Raw genomic sequence first — 19,861 nt, 5'->3', positions numbered from 1 at the left:
ATTTGTCTGTCACGTATCCCAGGTTGCATAGCACAGTTTACCGCGTGATTTATTTCCTATGACGCACGGCCTCTGACGGGCTCGCGCTCTCCTGAATCTATTTGGCCAATAGGAAGTCACTCTATGTAAGGAAATTGTGGTTGATGACATGGTGTCAGGACTCAGGAGGCGAAGGAAGGGGAACAATGTGCCGAAGAGAAAGTATTGGCACCGTGCGTAACGGAGGAGCGCGCAAATTCCAGCTCCCTCATGGTCCAGAAACAGAATGCACGCGCACCAATTATTATATGGGTAGATTATTATAATTCAAACATTTTGCGCTGTTACTTGTTGCTTCCTACAATGTGGAGACGTCAGCCCGTATGCGTAAACGGACACGCGCTGCTGGCTTCCATCCTCTGCATCCCAGGCACTCACTTTCCTCATAGACCTTAAACACACGTATTTTAAACACGAGGCTGCTCTTTAACCGTGTTTTGTTAGTCATCTATTAATCATTAACCTCGAAACACTTCTTGTACTATCGATGACTTTACACGCGCGCAAAAAAATGAAATAAACCCCTGTCAGATCCCCGCAAAGCCCCAGTGACCCCATTTGAACCCACTGTATTCACCTTGTGTCTGGACGCAGACAATGACTGTGCTGGATCTGCTCATCATTGGCTGTAGTGTGAGTTTCTCTCATTTCAATGTGACCTGAGTCCGCCATACCGTCCTGATAGGGAGGCACGGCTGCATTAACTCCAAACCGGAGCGCAGGCGCGCATTGCGCACAGGAACGACACTGAATAAAGTCCATCACTGCCCGGGTCAGCTTCTCCTGCAAAGGTAACATTTAACCACATGACTATTATATGTTTGAACATGTATCATCCTGTGACAGAGTCGGTCTATGTATCTTTAAGGATATCTTTTTTTAATGATCGTATATTACAAACGGTATAGCTGCTGTATCAGGAAGTGATCCTCAAATTAAATTTAGCATTTAGATGATTTCTAAAGAGCCTATTTTGGCTAATAATTACGTGAATATATGAAATATAAGAGAGTTGTATGATTTTACAACATATTTGAGGTAAAATAAGGCTGATTGTTGAATAAAATGTGCGCACCGCTGCTGATGTGTTTTGAACTCTAATGTTGGCATAATCCCGTCAAATATGTATTTCATACAGTGATCAAGATTATATCCGAGTGTTTGATGTGGTAGATTCAAAGGTTAGATCATATGTTGCACCCCTTTAGCTTTCCTAAATAATATAGTCAGTCGTCTGCCCCTCCTAGATCAGAAAAATGTTGTGAGGATTCATGAATGTATCGAAGAGGATCATTTAGGCCATTGGTTTGGACTATGTAGTTGGTGTTGGTAGGCTAATCATTAATCTTGTCTGCAGAGATAAATATGGCTGAGGACATAAAGGCCAAACTGGAGAATTACCGCACTGCTCCATTCGATGCCAGATTTCCCAACCAGAACCAGACCAGAAACTGCTGGTCCAACTACCTGGGTAAGGCTGCGCATCAAGGTCAAAACTGGAGATTACTGAGACTTTCTCAAATAATCCCAAACACACACAACAGTCTGTGTATCAACTGTAGATGGTGAGTTATATTAACCCTTTGTGTTCTGTATATAGGTCACCTCAGGTCTTTATGGATTGATGTCAGATCGTGTTTAAAGTTAAAGACAGACTCTGAGTCTTTGTGAGAATCTATAGAGTAGGGATGGGCAATATTATCAGCCGATATTTAACATAAAATCTAATATCGGTCGACATCAGTATTGTTTTTTCCAGATATTGAAAAACTGATATGTGGTGTTGTTTGAGAAAACACATTAAAGACGATTATGACACTTTTTCACTTCTGAAGTTGAATAAATATTCTTATTTTCATGTTTATTTGTGGTTTACTGTACGTCAAGTGGGGCATCACATTAAAAGTAGACTGAACCTGCTATTTCTATGAAGTCATATATATAATGTGACCTAAAATGAGATGAAGGGAGAGGTCTGTGTATATATTATATATCAGTAATGGTTGGTATCAGAAAAAAAAACGTTGAGCAATATCTGTGTATTAGATATTGGCAAAAAGCTAATATTGAATTCCCTACTATAGAGTTATTTGTTTAAATATGCTCAGAGTGATCTGGCTTTCGTGTACGTGACCGGCTGTTATTTACTTTCTTTGTTGCTGTTGTTTCTATTCATAGATTACCATCGTTGCCAGAAAGCTCTGGATGCTAAAGGTGTAGACAACACCCCATGTGATTGGTACAAGAGGGTATATAAATCCCTCTGCCCGATGTCCTGGGTAAATATGATTGATTTACTATATCTTTATAAGAAAAGAATGCATGACTTGTCATTTTTCTCTTTGATATTCTGTCTTTTCAGATCGAGAAATGGGACGACCAGAGAGAAGCAGGGACCTTTCCAGGAAAAATTTGATGCGGATGTACACTTCGCTGTCAATGTGGGAGAATGTAATCAATTTATAGCTAAATGTTTGTAAAAGTGGGACAAATCTGCATGTCAATGCCTTTTCAGCTATTGTGAGCCCTTTGTCCTTGGAGCTAAAAGACGATGAACGGTCATTCCTTCCTGAAACTGTTCAATGTGGCACATTCTGCATTAAAAGATGGGATTATATTTATGGAGCTCGGCTGTGCCCATGTGTGTTTTTTGTCTTATACGACATTACAATTTATTTTAGACACACAGTAGCATGGGGGGGATTATCTGCTGAACAGTTTTTCTCGTCTTTTCCTTTAACAACAAACCCCCAAAAATAGATGCAGAGGACACAGTTGTTGGATCACTTCCTTTAAAAAAAAAAAAAAAAAAAAAACTTTTAGAAGACATGCATGAATTCTGACTACAAAAAGTGATTGTAAATTGTTTACTGGACAAATATTAGGCTTTTAAAATGCAAGTATTAGAATAATAATGACAAAAAAAAGATAAAGCTAACCTTGACAAAATGACAGGATCTCAAAAAAGATGTTAACTATTATTAGTGGCTCAAATTAAATATTTATGTTCTATTTAAAGTATGTTTTGTAATCAAATTGTAATCCTACAATGTATACAGGTAATTATAAAACAATGATAACAATTGGGATGCACATTTTTAGAACAGAGATTCAAAACAAAAACCTTCAATTTATTAGTAATTCAAATAAACCTACAACATATATACACACACACACGTCATCAACATATGAAACATTATTTTAAAACACTAGATGTCCCAAAATACAAGAATAGCTGAGCAGATGACAGAACTTTACCAGAACCATACCAAACTGAAATTAAATACATAAAACTGCATTTAATATACAATAACTCCTCAGGTAAAAAGAGGAGGAAACAATTGGAATTTTAACCAGCGCTTGATTAAGCAAAAGAGCATCACATTGTCTAGATAATAGATAATGGTGCGGAAGCTTTCCCAGCATGCAACATGTTGTAGTAAATATCGAGTGTAAAAAATGCACAATGACGACTATATTGAGTGAAAGGATCCCTTTTTTTTTCTCTCCATACGTCAAACTCCTCATTCTGAGGTAAGAGTATTTAATAGTGTTTGCATATTAGAAGTTGCTTGTAAACTATTTTAACTCACATTGGTTTACCTGCTCAACAGATATTTGTTTATAAATATTTAGCTAATGTACAAAGCAACTTCCGTAAAGGTCACTTAGATCTTAAAGGAGCTTTTCCACCTGATGCTGAGTAGAAAAAAACACCCGACCTGTAGTTCTGAAGCTGTATCTGTGTAAAGAATGTGAACCCTTTTTTATTTAAGTCATGCATTTATATATCTGCTCCTAATTACTACCTGTTCAAAGGTAGAAAATCTTCCTCAAATGACAGGGGCGGATTCACTAAGATCTGAAATAAAGGGTAGTAAATCAGTTGCTTCCCTGAATCCTTTAGTGACGTAGTTTCCTCACCTGCTGCACGGAATTCACTAAGATTGCAGCAATGATTAGTGCACGTGCAGAACTGGTGCAGACCGCCCGTATTTAAATGAGCGTTTTGTACGTGTTGTGTTGAACATAGAGGGTGAACATGAGTGCGTGGAAGCAAATATACAAATATGAAGCAGCAAAATTTAAGGTGTTGGTAGAAGAAACAAATAAAAAAGATGGATGAATTACAGCCGATAGATAGATATTCTTTATTTATCCCACAGTGGAGAAATGCGCGTGGATGTGACTGTGAGAGAGGAATTGGTGCAAGCGCGCGGCTGAGTGTGTGTGAGACAGTGGTCGGCAGAGGAGCGATGGATGCACGTCCAACTTTTTTTCGCTCTCGCTCTCACGCACACGCACACACACACACACAACTGGAGCATTTTTTTCGTCTCCGCTGTGTTTTCTGTCCACATTTATTGCAGCGATGATCTCTGCGTGTGTGTTTGCATCTGCTTGTCAGTCGTACTATTTTCTAGTACTAGTACTTTTACTATCACTGCAAAAAGTTCCAGATTTCATGAATTGCATCGCGTCCCCTGCACATTTCCTCCTCCCATATTTTTGCTCCCCCTGGGAGATCCGCCTACTATGCATATTCAACGCACTAAATGGATTGAGGGGGCATTGGGAAGTGCAGTGGCGGCGCATTCCTGATTCCCTGGGCTTTGCACTCCTTATTAACACGTAAAGTGATGTTTGCACACATTTTAATACCACTAAAACTTTAGTGAATCCGCCCCATAATGTACACCATTCGGCCACAACATTACCTGTGAGTGGCCGCTCTTTTATGGATGATGGCAGCTGTATTGAGACAGAAATCAGCGGCTGCATAGCATCATGGCTAACGCACAGGTGGGAGTTTCCATTGGCTTCATAACCAGCAGATAATAGTCGAGGCTGGTCGGTGAAAATGTTTTCATTAACAAACGTAGCATCAGCCACATCCTGATGTGGAAGCTTGTTCCTGTTGCCGTTCTTTGAGTATATACTGTAGTGTACACACCACAAGCAGCGTTTGTATGTGAGAGCAGCCACAGATAAAGTGATCAGTCATAGGCACACTATAGGAGGCTGAGAAAACACAGCCTTACATGTTTCTCCTGGCACTGTCAGAAGGAGCAACAGGGCTGATATACAGCACACGTCCATGGTGGCAACGTGTGTGTGTGTGTGAGTGTGTGAGAGAGAAAGCGAGTCACACTCACACTGATTAATCTTGGCTGGATTGCTGCTCCGATGTTTTAAAATAAAAATCACCCACACAAAAGTAGAAGATCTATTCCAGAATCGAGTCCTCTTCAGTCCTTTGAGCTTCATCTCCATCTTTCTAAGTCAGTATCTTCTTTTCCCATGTTTGCCACTGTCAGTCATGCAGGTCTTAGGTCGGAGAGCTGTGTTGGGAGAAAATAAGGTTAGAGGTGCATAATCTACAGCCTAAAGGACCACAGGTAATTGTAAAAATCAAACAGAACATATTACAGTACATGTATACAGATGTTTGTCGATCTCGACTTGTTGTAATAATCAATTAAATTCTACATTGTGTAGTTCCAGATACCTGAGATCATATGTTTTGTGTCTTTATAGATCCCCTGTGATCTGTAAGTTGAAATGCAAACATGCATTTTTCTTCATGTGTTTTGCAAAAATAACTTTTTTTTTTTTTTTTTTAACTGGGAATTGTGATTATTATTAGGTTAACATGTCGTGATTTCAAAGCCTGTCGATAAGCCACACCCACTTAATTACTTTTTATAAGAAGCTCTGTTTTAATAGACCGGGATATATAGTGGAAACCACAACAAGAAGAGGTTTTAAAACCGTTTATATTGAGGAAATATGTTTGTGCCGTGCTTCCAACTGGATTTACTGGATCTACGCTTGTCACGCTATTGTCGTCATGTCCGCTCTTCATTTGATTGGTTACTTTGTGCGTGTTTGTCCCGCCCCCCCAGAATTCAAACGCCTTGTGAGCACTTCCAGACTAATTGCCTGTATTAAACAGTGAATAACACAAGGAGATTAGGATGCTAATGAATTCACTGCTCTGACCCTGTTCAGATCTAAATGGTGGTATATTTTTGCTACATAGTCAAACATCATTCTATTCCAGCTTTTTAACCCCAGTTCTAACCTGGATCTGCAGTCGGTTTCTTCATGTTGTGATGAACTATTTGGTTCTCGTCGGTCATCTTCACATCCTGGTCCTCCACATAATTACTGCAACACACCACAAATAGAAGAAGGATGCTGCAGGTGAGAATGAGCTGAACGACAACAGAGAACAGGATGAGATGGCTGAGGGACATTTGACAGCACTGCAGGAACCTTCAATACAGGGTTTGACCACAGGGAGGTGCTAACAAGCCGTTTAAAGGCTCATACTCACAGTTGGTGTTGTCTGCTGCCTCTGGGGCTAAGATGAAGAAGAATATCTCTTACTGTGATCACGAGGATTAAACTAACCCATTACACACATTAATATAAACACATAATAACATTGTTTGAGCACAGATTTAAGGATTGATGAACAGAACCCCAGCCAGCGTACCTGATAACAGTGTTCCTCTCTCTGTGGGAAATGTAAACATCATCTGTGAACAGGATGGTGTGGTAGGGCACCACCGGGTCACAGGTGGGCAGAATTCCTCGTGACACGTGGTTTACACAGTCCAAAACGCCGTTATACACCAGGAGGTCATCCACCAGTAACTACACACACACACACGCACACGCACACACAGAGAAAGAAAAAAAGGGAATTACTGTCTATTGCCTGACGTCCAAATGCCCAACAGAGAGCCTCTCACCCCAAACTCCTTCACCCCCCTCTGAGGCGTCTTCGAGTAGTTCCACAGCTTGATCATGGACACGGTCACTGGCTGATCGAAGATGACGTACACACAGTTCACCTACGAGTAAACAAGGCTTAATTAAACAAACCTTTGTGTAAATCTGATCACGTTCACTCGCACGTCCTCACCAGTCCAGGCAGCACGGGTGCTAACCACATGTGTTGTCCATTATGGGTGCTGTTAATTCCATCAATCAGCTTATCTGGGGTCCTCACGTCATTATTCACATTGTCTAACATGTTGACACTGTCAGGAAATGCTGCGATGTCTGATGACTTCTTGTTGAGGACTAACAACGGTTTCTTGCGCTGCTTTGTTTTTATCTAAAGCTGTGAGAAAAAGAAGATCTTCTTTACAGCAACGTTTGACAACAATGTCGTCTCTAATCAGACCCTGACTTGCTCTTACTGTTTAGTAACATTGTTGAAGCACAGACAAATGATCAAAACAAACGAATCAAGGATACTGTTGTCACTCAAACTGATCCTTTCATGGTTGCGGTTGTAAAATTCGAGGCCGTTGAGGCCGATGTAATACGGGTCCCCCCATGTCGTTAACAACTGCAGCTGAAAGATGACTGACAGGTGAAGGTCAAGGAGCATAAAACAACATTTTATATCACACGAGGAAAATACCAATTACTCAGCAGGCGACAGAGGCTGCAATAATCCTCTCTGCAATGTTTAAAAAAAGGCCTTTGGTTTTGAACGTTCCTAATGGATAATTGAATGTGTCTGATTCTACAGTTGATCGTAGACTGAAGAGCAAACTGCTACTAATGGGTGCCAGCTTCATCAATTATGAAAAGGATACATCCACAGGGCATGATGGGAGCTTCATAGTCCATGCTGGCCTGCTCAGGTTTTTTAGAGATGGTTCTGAATGGTTAATGACAATGTTATACATGAACAAAAGAAAATCTCACAACTTGTTGAAGTCACTGAATTTGCTGTGCTTCATACCTGTGGTAGTCTTCATTAATCTTATCATCAGTGGGTGTGTGGAGGAAGTCGATGAAAAGAATCTCTTGGGCAAAGTCAAAGTGACAGTTCCCTGGTCCTTTCCTGATTAGGAACCCCTCAGGAGGAGAGACGGGGACTTCATCCACAAAAAGATAGATCACTTTCACCTGAAGGAAACATGTGGATCATGGTTTACTCCAGAGATGGGTTACTTCTATCACAGTGGGAACATAAAAATGTGATGGTATGATCTGAGGGCCACATTATCAACATTTAGAACGATTACCAAAAATTAAAACATTAAAGAACGAAGGGTTTCTGTGTGCTTTTGTTGTCATTTTGTGTGTTTTTCTGATTTTGTGTGTGTTTGTTCTTCTTTGTTTTTAGATTCATGATTTTTTTTACCTGTCATTTTGTGAGTTTATGGAGTCAGTTTGCAATTTCTTCTATCGTTTTTCTCATTTTGTGGTTTTTCACAGTAATTTAGTCTGTTTTTGGAGTCATTTAGTGTATTTTCTGTGTCATTTTGTATATTTTTCTGTCATTTTGTGTATTTTCTGTCTTTTTTTGCCTTTGAGCCATTTCTGTGTTCACTTCGGAGGCCGCACAAAATTATACTGAGTGGCCCCTGAGCCGCCAGTTGCATATGTCTGGTTTACTCTAAAGCTATGAACTATTATATACACTTTGTGAAAATATCTCTAAATAATAGCAATAATTAATTTATGAATGAAAACATTAAAATAAGCCGGACCAATTTCTTTAGCTAAAGGGCCTTTTGTTTCATCCTTTAATAATGCTCCACTAACAGTCTGTGCTTAGACTTCTCTTTGTGCTGTTACAAAGACATCTCTTTCTGATGAACCAGCTCAGCTTCTGACACTTTGACTAAAATCTATACCTTGTTGTCACTTTTTACAATCTCATAACCCCAATTATTTGAGAAAACACTGGAACTATGGGAAGTGACACATCCAGGCTGCTGGTTATATTATTTTGCTTTATGATCCATTATATTATATTATACACACACTTAATTATTCATGTAAGTAATATGTTTCACATTTCAACTCCACCACCAAAATACTAATGCAAAGTCTCTCACCCCTCTGTAAGAGTCTTCAGGAGACTTGTTGTAATTCCAGATACGAATCCCAGCGATGGTCTGAGGCTTACTGAAGTTAATGGTGAGGATGTGGGAACCTCCATGGGAGAAAGGGATCAGCCACATGTGCTGGTCTTCAGTGGTGATGTTGTGGCCGTTGATGAGCCTGGGAAATGAAAGGAAAGCTTAAAAGATGGCACCACCGTGAATGAAGTCAGAGTTAATAGTGAGGCGTAGAGACTCTGAGGCGTACTTATCCAGTGTGCGTAGGTCCTGTCCATACTCGGGGAGGTCATTGAGGTCTCTGGGTGAGGCAGCCATCATGCTAATGTCTAAAGGTAAACGCTCTCCATCTTTACCCACCACCTCCAGCCCTGTTAGGCCCAGGTAATGGGAGTCGCCCCATGTCAATGCCAGTTCCATTCTAAGGCCTGTTGAGCAAGAGAAAAGTCACTCATTCACAGAATAACAATACAGTGTCAGGCACAGGTTAGTGTACTCACACATTCCAGTGTACATCCCAGGAAAATGATCCAAATTCTCCTCCCATTGGCTCAGGCTGGGATTCAGCTGAAGTTTCATTTGAAATAATAACAACATTTAATCTGTGACAGTTTCCTACAGTTACACTGCACTATGTAGCCTTTGCACTGCTGTACTTTAGCACTGTTGTATTTGACCTTATACAGTATATACACACTACCGGTCAAAAGTTTTAGAACACCCTAATTTTTCCAGTTATTTATTGCAATTCAAGTCGTGCAAGTGGAATGAATAGCTTGAAATGGTACAAACGTAAGTATTAAACAGCCAGATGTTAAAAAAGTTAAAAAAATAATAATGTACATTTCAGAATTATACAAATAGGCCTTTTTCAGGGAACAAGATGTGGGTTAACAAATTAAAGCTGTTCTGCAGCAATGGAAGCTGAATCAACCTTGAAAGCTGGTGCTACTAATTCCTACAGGTGTTCCAACTTTTCTTGGTTACTTCCAACCTCCTCTGTCTGCATAAAAGCAGTGTTGGAACACACTGTGGTACCAGACCCTCATGAGCATCAGGTGAACAGTATTGTTCATGGATTCCATGATTCCTTTTTCAACTCAAATTGCTTATTTGTTCTATGCTTTTATTTTAAAGTGCAATGACACAATAAACCAAATAATTTTCTGTAAAAAACTGGAAAAAGTGTGTTTTTTTAAAACTTTTGATCGGTAGTGTAAATGCCTTTAATTTTTTCTTAAGTAGATATTTGTGAGCTTTTAATTTATTAATATGTCATTGTTATTCTATTTTTTTTTAAGTGTCGTAACACCATTCTCAGCTGCTACAAATTCCATTCCATGACTTTGAACAATGACAATGATCAGTTAGTCTTAAGCTATCCTTGATGATCATTTGTGTTAAACACAAAAATAAAGAGGGTGCAATGCTGATTGGCTCATGTTAAGCTTTGTTGAATATCTGACAAGTTTGAAAAAAAAAAATTAAAAACTGTCCTAATGATAAATCCATCCTTACAGTGAGGTCCTCCTCTCTGAATCCAGCCTGTGTGAACGGTCGCTCCTCCCCCTCCCCGTCTGCAGTGCGGGGTCTCTGCAGCTCCTCTTCATACACCAAACTCTCAGCACCTTCACCCTCAACCAGGAACGTTTGATCATAACGAGACATGGACTCCAGAATCTCATCATCAGTGGTGAAAAGGATGGTGTCTCCAAACTGGTCCAAACCTGAGGTGAGAACAGAGCAAAGCTAAATGTAATGCAGTCCACATTCATTATTCAGCATTTATGAGGTGAATCAAAGCAGTGACCTCCTGTCAGGGTCCCAGAGGCCTTGGCGATCTCGCCCCTGAAGATGCACCTTCCGTCCAAAAGCATCTCTACCTCTCTGGCACCTCGAAATGAGTGGATGCGGGATTTGTTGTAATTCCAAACACGAATCATAGCCAATTGATATGAAGCACCAAAGTCTAAGAAGATGGTGTGGCTGCAGCCCGGGGTGAATGGAGCGAGCCAAAGATGCATGTCATCCTGAGTGCGGTTAACTCCATCGATCAGGTTGGTCACCACTCGTGGGTCCTTGCCATATGCTGGGAGAATGTTGATGTCTGGAGGGTCAGCGTGTATGTGAGTAGGCCGGAGAGACTCCCCACTAGAGCTGAACACCTCAAGGCCATTTAGACCCACATAGTGACGATCGCCCCAGCTGGAGAGGATGTTGATCACCAGGTGTTGGCCCTGTGGCAGCACTGGGATTTCAAAGTCATCCTCCCGCTCCAGGGATGGGTCATCGTCCACACCTTCACAAAGCATTCCCTGAGTACTCGGGGTGGACATCGGGCTCCTGGACGTTGATGAGGGATTGACTGGGACTGGAGGTTGAGCGCGAACCTGACGTTGAAGGAACTCATCAAAGATGTCCCCTTCAAAGCCCATGTTGGAGATGCGCCCGCGCTGAAATTGGTTGAACTTGGTAAGAGAGTCCCAGGACTCCCTTAAAGTGTCATCCTGCTGACTGTGCAGCTGGGCCCGAGCGCTACTCTGCCTCCTGCTAGTGTTCACCAAAGACAAAGGCTCCTCTGGAAAACACAGAAACAGGCCATGAGGAAACAAAGAAAAACCTGAATGTAACTGACTTGAATTTACAATGTGATGCTAAACACACACACATAAACAGAGTTTGTCACACAGGATAAAACAATTAAAGTTTTACATTAAAATGTGATATTATAAAAAGTATTTTAAACAATAATTAAAGCTGTCAATCATTGCAGCCAGGCAATTTTAGGCAAAACAAGACAGCAGCTATTAGCATGTAAAGGCAGAGTTCAAACGGTTGTCAAATAGTCACTTATTAAGACAAAAATTGGAAACTAAACATATTGCATCATGGCAGCATGGAGATGTTGGTAAGTTGCTTTTAACAATGATTCATTGATCGATTCATAAGTGGAAAAACTCATGTTTAAAAATGCAATTTGTGCATTGACTCCAATTGTTCACGAGAGTGACATTAAAAACACTGTAAAAAGAAATAAATTGAGATAAAATTCTAAATATTTTTTTATTTTTCAAACATGACTCCAAAATGTTCACGTTTTTTTTTAGAAGACTGAAAGTGTATTTAGCAAACCAAAATTTGGTTATTATTTGCACATGGGAAGTAGGATAAAGAAAGAACATGCAGGATAACAGAGGACCAAATTATTACAACTTACAGAAAAGCATCAACGTATGATAATCTGTTTATAAAATACCCACTGATGTCTGTGTGAGATGCAGCTCTGTGGTGCTCATCTGAATGTCGGGCACTGGCTGCATGGATTCTGTATGAGCTCCTGCGTCCACTGATGGGCCTCTCTGACTTCTGCTCCTCAAACTCATCCAGGAGGTCATAGCTCATGTCCATGGTATCAGCGTTCCACTGAGCTCCATTCCCCGTCCTCTCCCCTCCCCTGCACACCCTGCCTGGGTTACATGGCAGCTCTGGGAGCATGGATGAAGAAGGCGATCCTGGCACGAGTTTGGGCTCCGTGGAGTGCTGAGGAACGAGCCAGCGAGGCCTCTCCCTGCCCGTCTCACAGCCATCTGGTGCCGCCCTGCTCAGAGGCTGCAGCCACTGGGGGGCCACCCGTGATGAAAATGGCTGAGTGGTGACCGTCTGCTCTAAGGGTGTTGGGTGCTCCGCCTGCAGCCTGGGGGACTGGGTCTCTGAAGAAGACAGATCAAAGGAGTTCCTTTGCATGGATGAGTGACGACTTGAAGATGAAACTCCCGCTGTGGGACCTATCGGAGGAAGAGGCATGAGGGATTTCTCCTGCATGTCTCCCATGCTTTGTCCAGACGTGTCCGACAACAAATTTGAACTCTGGCGCCGCTGGGTGCTGCAGGCCTCTCCTGATTTCCTGTCCTCATGTTGTTGAGGGCTGGCCCCTCGCAGAGTGTGTCCCGACGACACAGGGCTGGAAAACAAGGAGTCTGACACCTGCAGGTCCTGAAGATCAATAGTTGTGCTGTAGTCAAACACTTGGTTGCCACAGCCCTTCTCCAGCTCGCCCTCAAACACCAGCGTACTGTTTAGGTACAGCTTTATACGCCGTGCACCAATGTCCAGCTCCTGTAGGAAAAAATTAAAAGATAATACTTGGCTGTTTTTCCTCTATTGTCTATCAAAACAAACATTTAAAAAGAAATTAGAATAAAAACTAAACACATAGATTTTAAAAAGCCGTGCAATTATTAACAATAATACAGTATATTTTCTAAATGATACCCTCTGAATAAGCTGTCCATCTATTCTTATGTGCGCTTTAAGCTAGCAGTAGTTAGTGCCATTGCGAAAGTGTCCAACCGCTTGATCCTCTCATCATTATTATTCCACTCTAGCCCCGCAGCTTCTTACCTTAAAACTTTAAAGCCCCACTTAAAAATCCAGCCAAAAGATTTGCTAATTTTGAATGGCCTATGTGAATATGGGGTGAGGGGGGGAACAAAAACAAAAATGATTGGCTCTCTGCCCTTCCACGAACATCCTGACGCAGCGAGGCAGAAGCCCATGTTACAGTAATCCTCTGAGGCTAATCTCTCCCTGTTCCACATTTACAGACAGACTGGCAGCTCAGACAGCCACTGCTTAAAGAAAACCCATCACTGAGATAACAACACTGATGATGTCACTTCCTATTTCAATGACAACAATGAATGATTGGTTTCTGCAGGCAGCTAAACGTCTCTGACATAACTCCAATGAGTAAGAAATCATAGGAAACTTCTAAACTGTAAAAAATAAAATAAAATAAATTATTCAACCACTTGCATTAAGGCTTCTGTTGTAGTTCCACATTTTGATGCAAGAGATTCCAAAGTCTGGGGAGCGCTCTGTGTTCCTGATGATGAAGTACAACTGTATGGGAGGGTGGTATGGGCAAGTCCACATGTGTCGTTCTTTGGTGGTCTGTCCATAAAAAAAAATTAAAAAAAATGAGCAAATCCTGTAAAATAAATATGTGCTAAACAGCGCTTTCACAACAAACAAGGTCATCGGCAAGAAACAATGTCTAACACGTTGCTTAAGTAGAGGGAAAAAAAAAATTCCCACCTTTGCTTTTCCATTGACGAGCGCTCCCAGGTTGCCTGGCAAGTCGGCGTTCCTGATGTCAAGGTCGTGAGGAGACACGTACAACTTCTTGTTTCTGTGGCAGAAGAACTGCACCTCGGTCAGCCCGACCTGCAAAGCGTTTCCCCAGTTTGACAGGATCTCCATGGTAACATACAATGCTGGGGTGATCTCTGTCGAGGATTTCTTTCTCTGGAATTATGGCACAACATAGTTTTGATTATTACACAAGGCGTGTCAGGATGATTCCTATTGTTCGACTCACCCGCTGTTTGACACTCTGAGGAATGCTGTGGCTGGGTCCATCTTCAAGTTTCTCCAAAGCTTTAAGCAGTTTCTGTTGTTGCCTGAACAGAATGAGAAAAATCTTGATGAATAATGTGCTTCTGGTTCATGCAAAGTGGTGAAAATGGGATTAGCTATTACTATGCGAGAGCATACCTCGGTGCCATGAGATTGATCTTTTGCATTGCAAGAGTGACATTGTGTTCATCCTTGTCTTGGGGGTTGTGATGCGGTGAGCCGTTCACCTTCTGGCCTCTCTTGGCCTTGAAAAAGAAAATGAAAAGCAATCACACACACAGAACAAATACGATGACAGCACATACACCAACGCCAACATATCAGGTGTTTTGATTTGAGTCTGTGTCGTGCAGACCGTGTTGTGTCTGAAGGGCGCAGCATTCTGCACAGGCTGATTCTCTCTCTGTATGGACTGTTGGACTCTGAAAGCCACTTCCTCTGGGTCTCGCTCCTCCACAGACGCCTTTCTGAGTGCTGACAGAGGCCTTTCCACCCGACTACTTGATCCTGTAGCAACAAACACAACGTTTCTCAACTGCTTCTACTCAAAAATCAGTGATGCACAAGGAGTTTTTAGCCTCATTTACTATTTAGCATCAAATACAGTTGTAGAAAAGACTCACTCTGAACATCCCAGCTCTCCTTTGAAGGTGGTCTATCTAATGTTTTGCTCCGAACCAACATGGGCTTGGTGGGTATAAATGTGTCAGTGTTTTCTTTTCGTTTAGCAGACAGGGAACGTTCAAGCTTACGACCTGGAACATCAGAACAATATCATTTCAAATATTCTGCTTTTTTTTTTTTTTGACTACGCATTTGCATTTCATCAGAAACATCATTTCATGATCAAGCAGAGTCTAGTGGCACTTGGCTCGTTGAGACATGACAACCTCCTTCTGCCTTTAAACTTTTTACTTGAAAAAATATAAGAAAGTTACAATGTCTGACGCACGATGAAAACCCTGTGTTGCTTCTATCACATATTCAACAAAAATAAGATTGAATCACCAAAAACAAATAGGAGTGACGTCATAAATATAGAACATTTTTAACATGTAAGCACATCCCTAAATAATGTATTTTAAACTAATATGAAAAATATGAATTACCTTAAACTTATCATTAAAAAAATCTTAATATTCAAACACAAATATTACTCTTACAGAGGAAACCACACACACTCATTTTTTTTAAATTTCAAGTCAGCATACCCACCCACCTTTAAATGAAGGTGCAAAATCCAGAACTATGAGGTTTCCTGAGTCATATTGGCTTTTGGACCCGTTGGGCCGAGAGCTGGAGGAGGACCTGGAGGAGGTGAGAGGAAGCCCGAGTTCATCCAGACTCTCAGTGCTCTCATCCCTCTCAATCTGCTCCTCTATCCACTCCTCGTCAGACTCCTCCCCCGCCGAGTCACGGCTGCTCCGTTGCATGCTAACCTCCAGGCTCCGACGCAGAACCTAGTTTTCAAAAGGTCAGCATTTATCCATGCATGAATAAGCGCCATCGGTCTGGGCACACACACAGGCACAGACTGCAGACAGTTTAACTGCTAAACTGATTTATAGCTGCCACAAAATCCCTCCTAGAGCCACGACAAAACATTTATAACTCAAGCAAGTGCAAAAAATCAGAGAAGGAACATTACAAATGGAAATGTGCTCTTGTTTATTCACCTTTACTTCCTCGAGGTTTAAAAGCAACTTCTCGTTGAGCTCCTGGGCAGCTTGGCCTCCCTGAGTGTCGGGGCTGGAGCTGAAAGAGTGTTCCCTTATGCAGCGAGGACTACGAGGTGAACGCGAACTGGAGCTCTGAGTGAACATGGTCATTAGAATAAAGTGGAAAAGAGAAAAAAATGCAATGCACTACAGACAGCTGGACCTGACATCCAGCCCCTCCCCTACAAATTCCCCCCATGCAAGCTAAGTAGGCATTATTTTGTCTTCAATCTACCTCCATGTCTACACTTTCATAGGGCTCAAAATCATCCGAGTAGCGAGTTTCTGGCGGTATTTGCAAACTTGGTCCATCCTTTGTTCGAATTTTAACAGATTCCTGTACACAACACAAAACAAAAAGCCTTTTTTTTTTACTGTACTTTAAGGTTACTGCTATACCTCTGTCATGCATTATCAAATAGATAAATGAAAATTAAGCTTCCCATACCGGCACCCATTCTTTCCTCTGGACCTTTTCAGGAGCCGTTTGGTTCCTCTTCCTGTGGGTCCGCTCCAGATTACGACTATCTTCAGTTAGCTGGTGGGTGCCTCTACAGACATCTGCGGATGAGTCACAGCACAAGAGGGAATATAAGTGGCGAGCGACAGACTACTGCCTTAGTCAGAGGAACTGACTGTCACAAAGGCAGATGGTCCACAGTACATTAGTAGAGAAAAGAAAAAGAAAAAAAAGAAAAAGACTGGCTGCCAGCTAAAATTGTCACTATCATTTATTCACTGAGACTGGGCATGTGATCACATTGGGCAAACTACAAGCTGGGGAGAAGTGGAATTTAGCTGGTGGTCCATATGGTCGAGGGGCAGCAGTCGAAACAATAATAGAGCCAGAGATGCTTCATTTCATCTGAACCAAACAAGACTAAAAACTAAGAGAAAATACTCCGCAGCTCAAAGGACATAATAAAACATGAAGGTTTATATAAAACCATGCATACTTGAAAGTATTTTGACTATGAGTTTCAAAAGGAATGCAGCTGCGTACCTGCTGTGCGTGCGGATCTCCTGTCGTGCAGATACTGCACAGGGTTGAGGCTGCTGTCCTTTGGCCGTTTCTTACCCACTTCAGCATTGGCTCCGTTAAGATAAATGGAAAAGCCTTGCTCGAGTCGTTCCAACTCAATTTCCCTGGGGTTTTTAACTTTAAGGCGCTTTAAGATCCTGAGAGGCAAAAAAATAAAATGTAAAAAAAAAAACATTTATTTAATATCACAAAATATAAGAGAAATGACTCAACTAAGAATAATGATGCTTCAAATTTCCAAAATGAACTTAAAAGAAAGTTTTTTAAAAAAAAAATTAAAATATATATATATATATATATATATATATTAAAGTAAATCAGTGCTGCTATGAGGGAGCAGCCAAAAGCATTGACACGTTGTGCATGTCCTTACTGCAATCCAATCCGTCCCTCGCCGGAAGCCTGGGCTAACAATTCACCTGTTTTTGAGCTGAAGGGCGATTAAATATTCATCCTGAGCGTCATCTACAGCCGAGCCGGTAAGGTTCTCTCCTTGACACGTCTGACTCTTCTTCCAAAGCACACGTCCATAAACACATAAAGTCAAGACTCAGAAAAGCCTACGTCAGCCTCATTAGGGATATAAACATCAAGTATCAACAAACATTCATAAACAGAAATTAATATCAATTTTGTTACGTGCGTCCATGAGCAATCACGTACACCATCACTTAACATAGCAAAAATAATGTTTTAATGGCATGATTGAGTAAGACATAATCTGTCTCACCAACAACACCAGACTGTCCAAATTAGACAACATGCACTGTTCATTATGAAGGCAGCACATGCACGGCTTTAATTTTAGTATAAAATCCTGGTTGTGGTACAATATGTGGATTTAACACATAATTCATGTGTGAAACACAGTTGTCTAAAGTGCATGCTGATACATTTTTCACAAATAACATGCAGGATGAATAAATAAATCAGAACAGTGCTTACTTAAAATGTAGAAGTCAGCTGAGCTATAAGCTCTGAGTCACGAACAAATGCATGGTTTGAAGTTTGAAGAAAGGATAAGAATACATTTTTAGTAATAGACTCAGGAGAGACAGATTCAGATGTAAGAGAAGATGTGCATTATTGTAAAATAAAACAAACAAAAAAAAAAAATAATAATTTTCACACAGAGAGGCTAGGGCAGAAATAAGTGATAGATTAGCAGAAATTCGGCTGTGGAACACAACATTCTTTAGCAAATTATATTTAAAAAATAAAATAAAAATAGAGCTGAGTTAAAAAGAAAATCGATTTATTGATTTGAATGATTTTACTTTGGATTCTTAATGTAAACATGAATATGTTTTAATACTGCACCAAGTTATTTAAAGGCACAGTGTTAGATATCTGAGAGTATCCTCCAATATTCAAGCAAAACTGACATATCTTTAACCGAATTGAATCAAATCAGTCTAAATCGATTCCCAGCTCTATTTTTTTAAGCTAAAATGTAATCAGGAATAAAACAATGATAATTACCTGGTTATACATGGTGAGGCTGTAGGGAACGTGGTTTACTCTGCTCTATCCCATATCTTGAAAAAGGTGTGATCACTAGCAGATGTATGATTTAAAATAGTGCTGTGCACTGGTGCAGATCAACACATGAACCCCAAGGTTACCCCTAATATGAAGCCTGCATCACCTACTCAGCCACACCCGCTGGACATGACAAAAGATACCTAAAGATATACAGCTATAGTTTACTCCTGCCACACTGTTATCTCATTTATTATGTAAGGTAAAAACATCCATTTACTGTAATGACTTCGCATCTAGATTTATCCTGAGCATTACCGCAGACAGCATTATTGTTGAAGTGTTACCCTTTGTTGCATCGATATGTTTGCGATAATTTTATATAACATGACAGCAGCCCCGGCCGTATCAATGTTACAGTGGAGCTAAAACAGCATGCCAGCTTTCATCACTACAGGCTTAATATTAAGTATATTAGTTCCCGCATTTAGCCTGAGATCAACTCCGCTAAGCTAGCTTGACGCTAACAACAAACTCAAATGCTAACGAGTTAGCGTGTCGTTCAAATAAGACACAGGAGCGCTTACATTCCTCCAAAATACAACATATAGACCCCGAAATATATATAAATACTCACAACCCGTGTCAAACGGCACTTCGTTAGCCATTAGGTAGGAACATTAACGGGTTTATTTTTGTTTTATCATATGCCCAGACAGTGTGTTGTGTTGGTTGGTTACTAGGAGAGTTTTCCACCAATGAACAGAGCCGCATCACAGTAGGACACGCCCCCTAACCTACAGTTTATGATCCTGGGTTTCAACCATAGATATATAATACAGTACACGTGTTCATATCTATGGTTACAGCGTCAGATTTTCTACTACATTGTACTCTATATTACCAAAATCCTCAGGATGCCCGCCTTAACGCACCTGAAAATAATAGACAATTTTATTATGAATTTTATATTTTATGTTTTGATAAGCACATTGAGATGACTATTCAATTCAATAAAGTTGAATTGAATTGGACTCATTCTAAAATTGTAGCTTTAAATATGAAATTCACCCATCTTTACATTTTCTGAAATGGTTTTCAATCTAACTGTACGGCTTTTCCTTTTTCAAACTAATATTTGACAGGGTTATTTATAAATATTGAATAAGAATACCTGCTGATACTACTGTCTTTTTTCAAATTAATCCAAAAATACCTTTTATGGGGAATGTCTATATTAGCTTTTAGCTAATATGTCAATATTGGCCAAGACTCAGTTGACGATA

At 40.6% G+C, this 19,861-nt stretch overlaps 2 protein-coding genes across 5 annotated transcripts; one reads left to right on the top strand and one right to left on the bottom strand.

Annotated features, from left to right (window-relative positions):
• The first annotated feature begins 159 nt into the window (after nucleotides 1-159).
• On the top strand, nucleotides 160-2,664 carry cox6b1 (cytochrome c oxidase subunit 6B1). The gene is made up of 4 exons (XM_028476474.1): nucleotides 160-830; nucleotides 1,397-1,510; nucleotides 2,218-2,318; nucleotides 2,402-2,664. The coding sequence occupies exons 2-4, from the start codon at nucleotides 1,405-1,407 to the stop codon at nucleotides 2,453-2,455; spliced, it is 261 nt and encodes an 86-aa protein (XP_028332275.1). The 5' UTR covers nucleotides 160-830; nucleotides 1,397-1,404; the 3' UTR covers nucleotides 2,456-2,664.
• Nucleotides 2,665-3,149: 485 nt separating this feature from the next.
• On the bottom strand, nucleotides 3,150-19,321 carry katnip (katanin interacting protein). Of its 4 annotated transcripts, XM_028476126.1 has the most exons (29): nucleotides 19,213-19,262; nucleotides 18,576-18,650; nucleotides 17,513-17,604; nucleotides 17,055-17,230; nucleotides 16,500-16,612; nucleotides 16,287-16,388; nucleotides 16,010-16,144; nucleotides 15,553-15,793; nucleotides 14,957-15,088; nucleotides 14,689-14,840; nucleotides 14,472-14,578; nucleotides 14,296-14,377; nucleotides 14,013-14,222; nucleotides 13,731-13,868; nucleotides 12,176-13,031; nucleotides 10,726-11,493; nucleotides 10,434-10,642; nucleotides 9,416-9,482; nucleotides 9,166-9,343; nucleotides 8,913-9,078; nucleotides 7,808-7,974; nucleotides 7,659-7,723; nucleotides 7,312-7,422; nucleotides 6,974-7,113; nucleotides 6,801-6,902; nucleotides 6,542-6,702; nucleotides 6,380-6,406; nucleotides 6,125-6,210; nucleotides 5,323-5,381 (listed from the first exon to the last, which is right to left on the bottom strand). In XM_028476126.1, exons 2-29 carry the CDS (start codon nucleotides 18,585-18,587, stop codon nucleotides 5,323-5,325), a joined length of 4,854 nt encoding a protein of 1,617 aa, XP_028331927.1. In that variant the 5' UTR covers nucleotides 18,588-18,650; nucleotides 19,213-19,262. The 4 variants fall into 4 exon arrangements, with proteins under 4 accessions (XP_028331928.1, XP_028331930.1, XP_028331927.1 ...); XM_028476127.1 differs by having other exon boundaries at nucleotides 3,150-5,381; nucleotides 18,576-19,321; XM_028476128.1 differs by having other exon boundaries at nucleotides 17,513-17,601; nucleotides 18,576-19,321.
• Nucleotides 19,322-19,861: the final 540 nt, after the last annotated feature.

The sequence above is a fragment of the Gouania willdenowi genome, chromosome 19, assembly GCF_900634775.1.
Source record: "Gouania willdenowi chromosome 19, fGouWil2.1, whole genome shotgun sequence".
Lineage (NCBI taxonomy): Eukaryota > Metazoa > Chordata > Actinopteri > Blenniiformes > Gobiesocidae > Gouania > Gouania willdenowi.
Note: the sequence above shows the minus strand (reverse complement) of the source record. Positions and strands in the feature narration are given on the sequence as shown.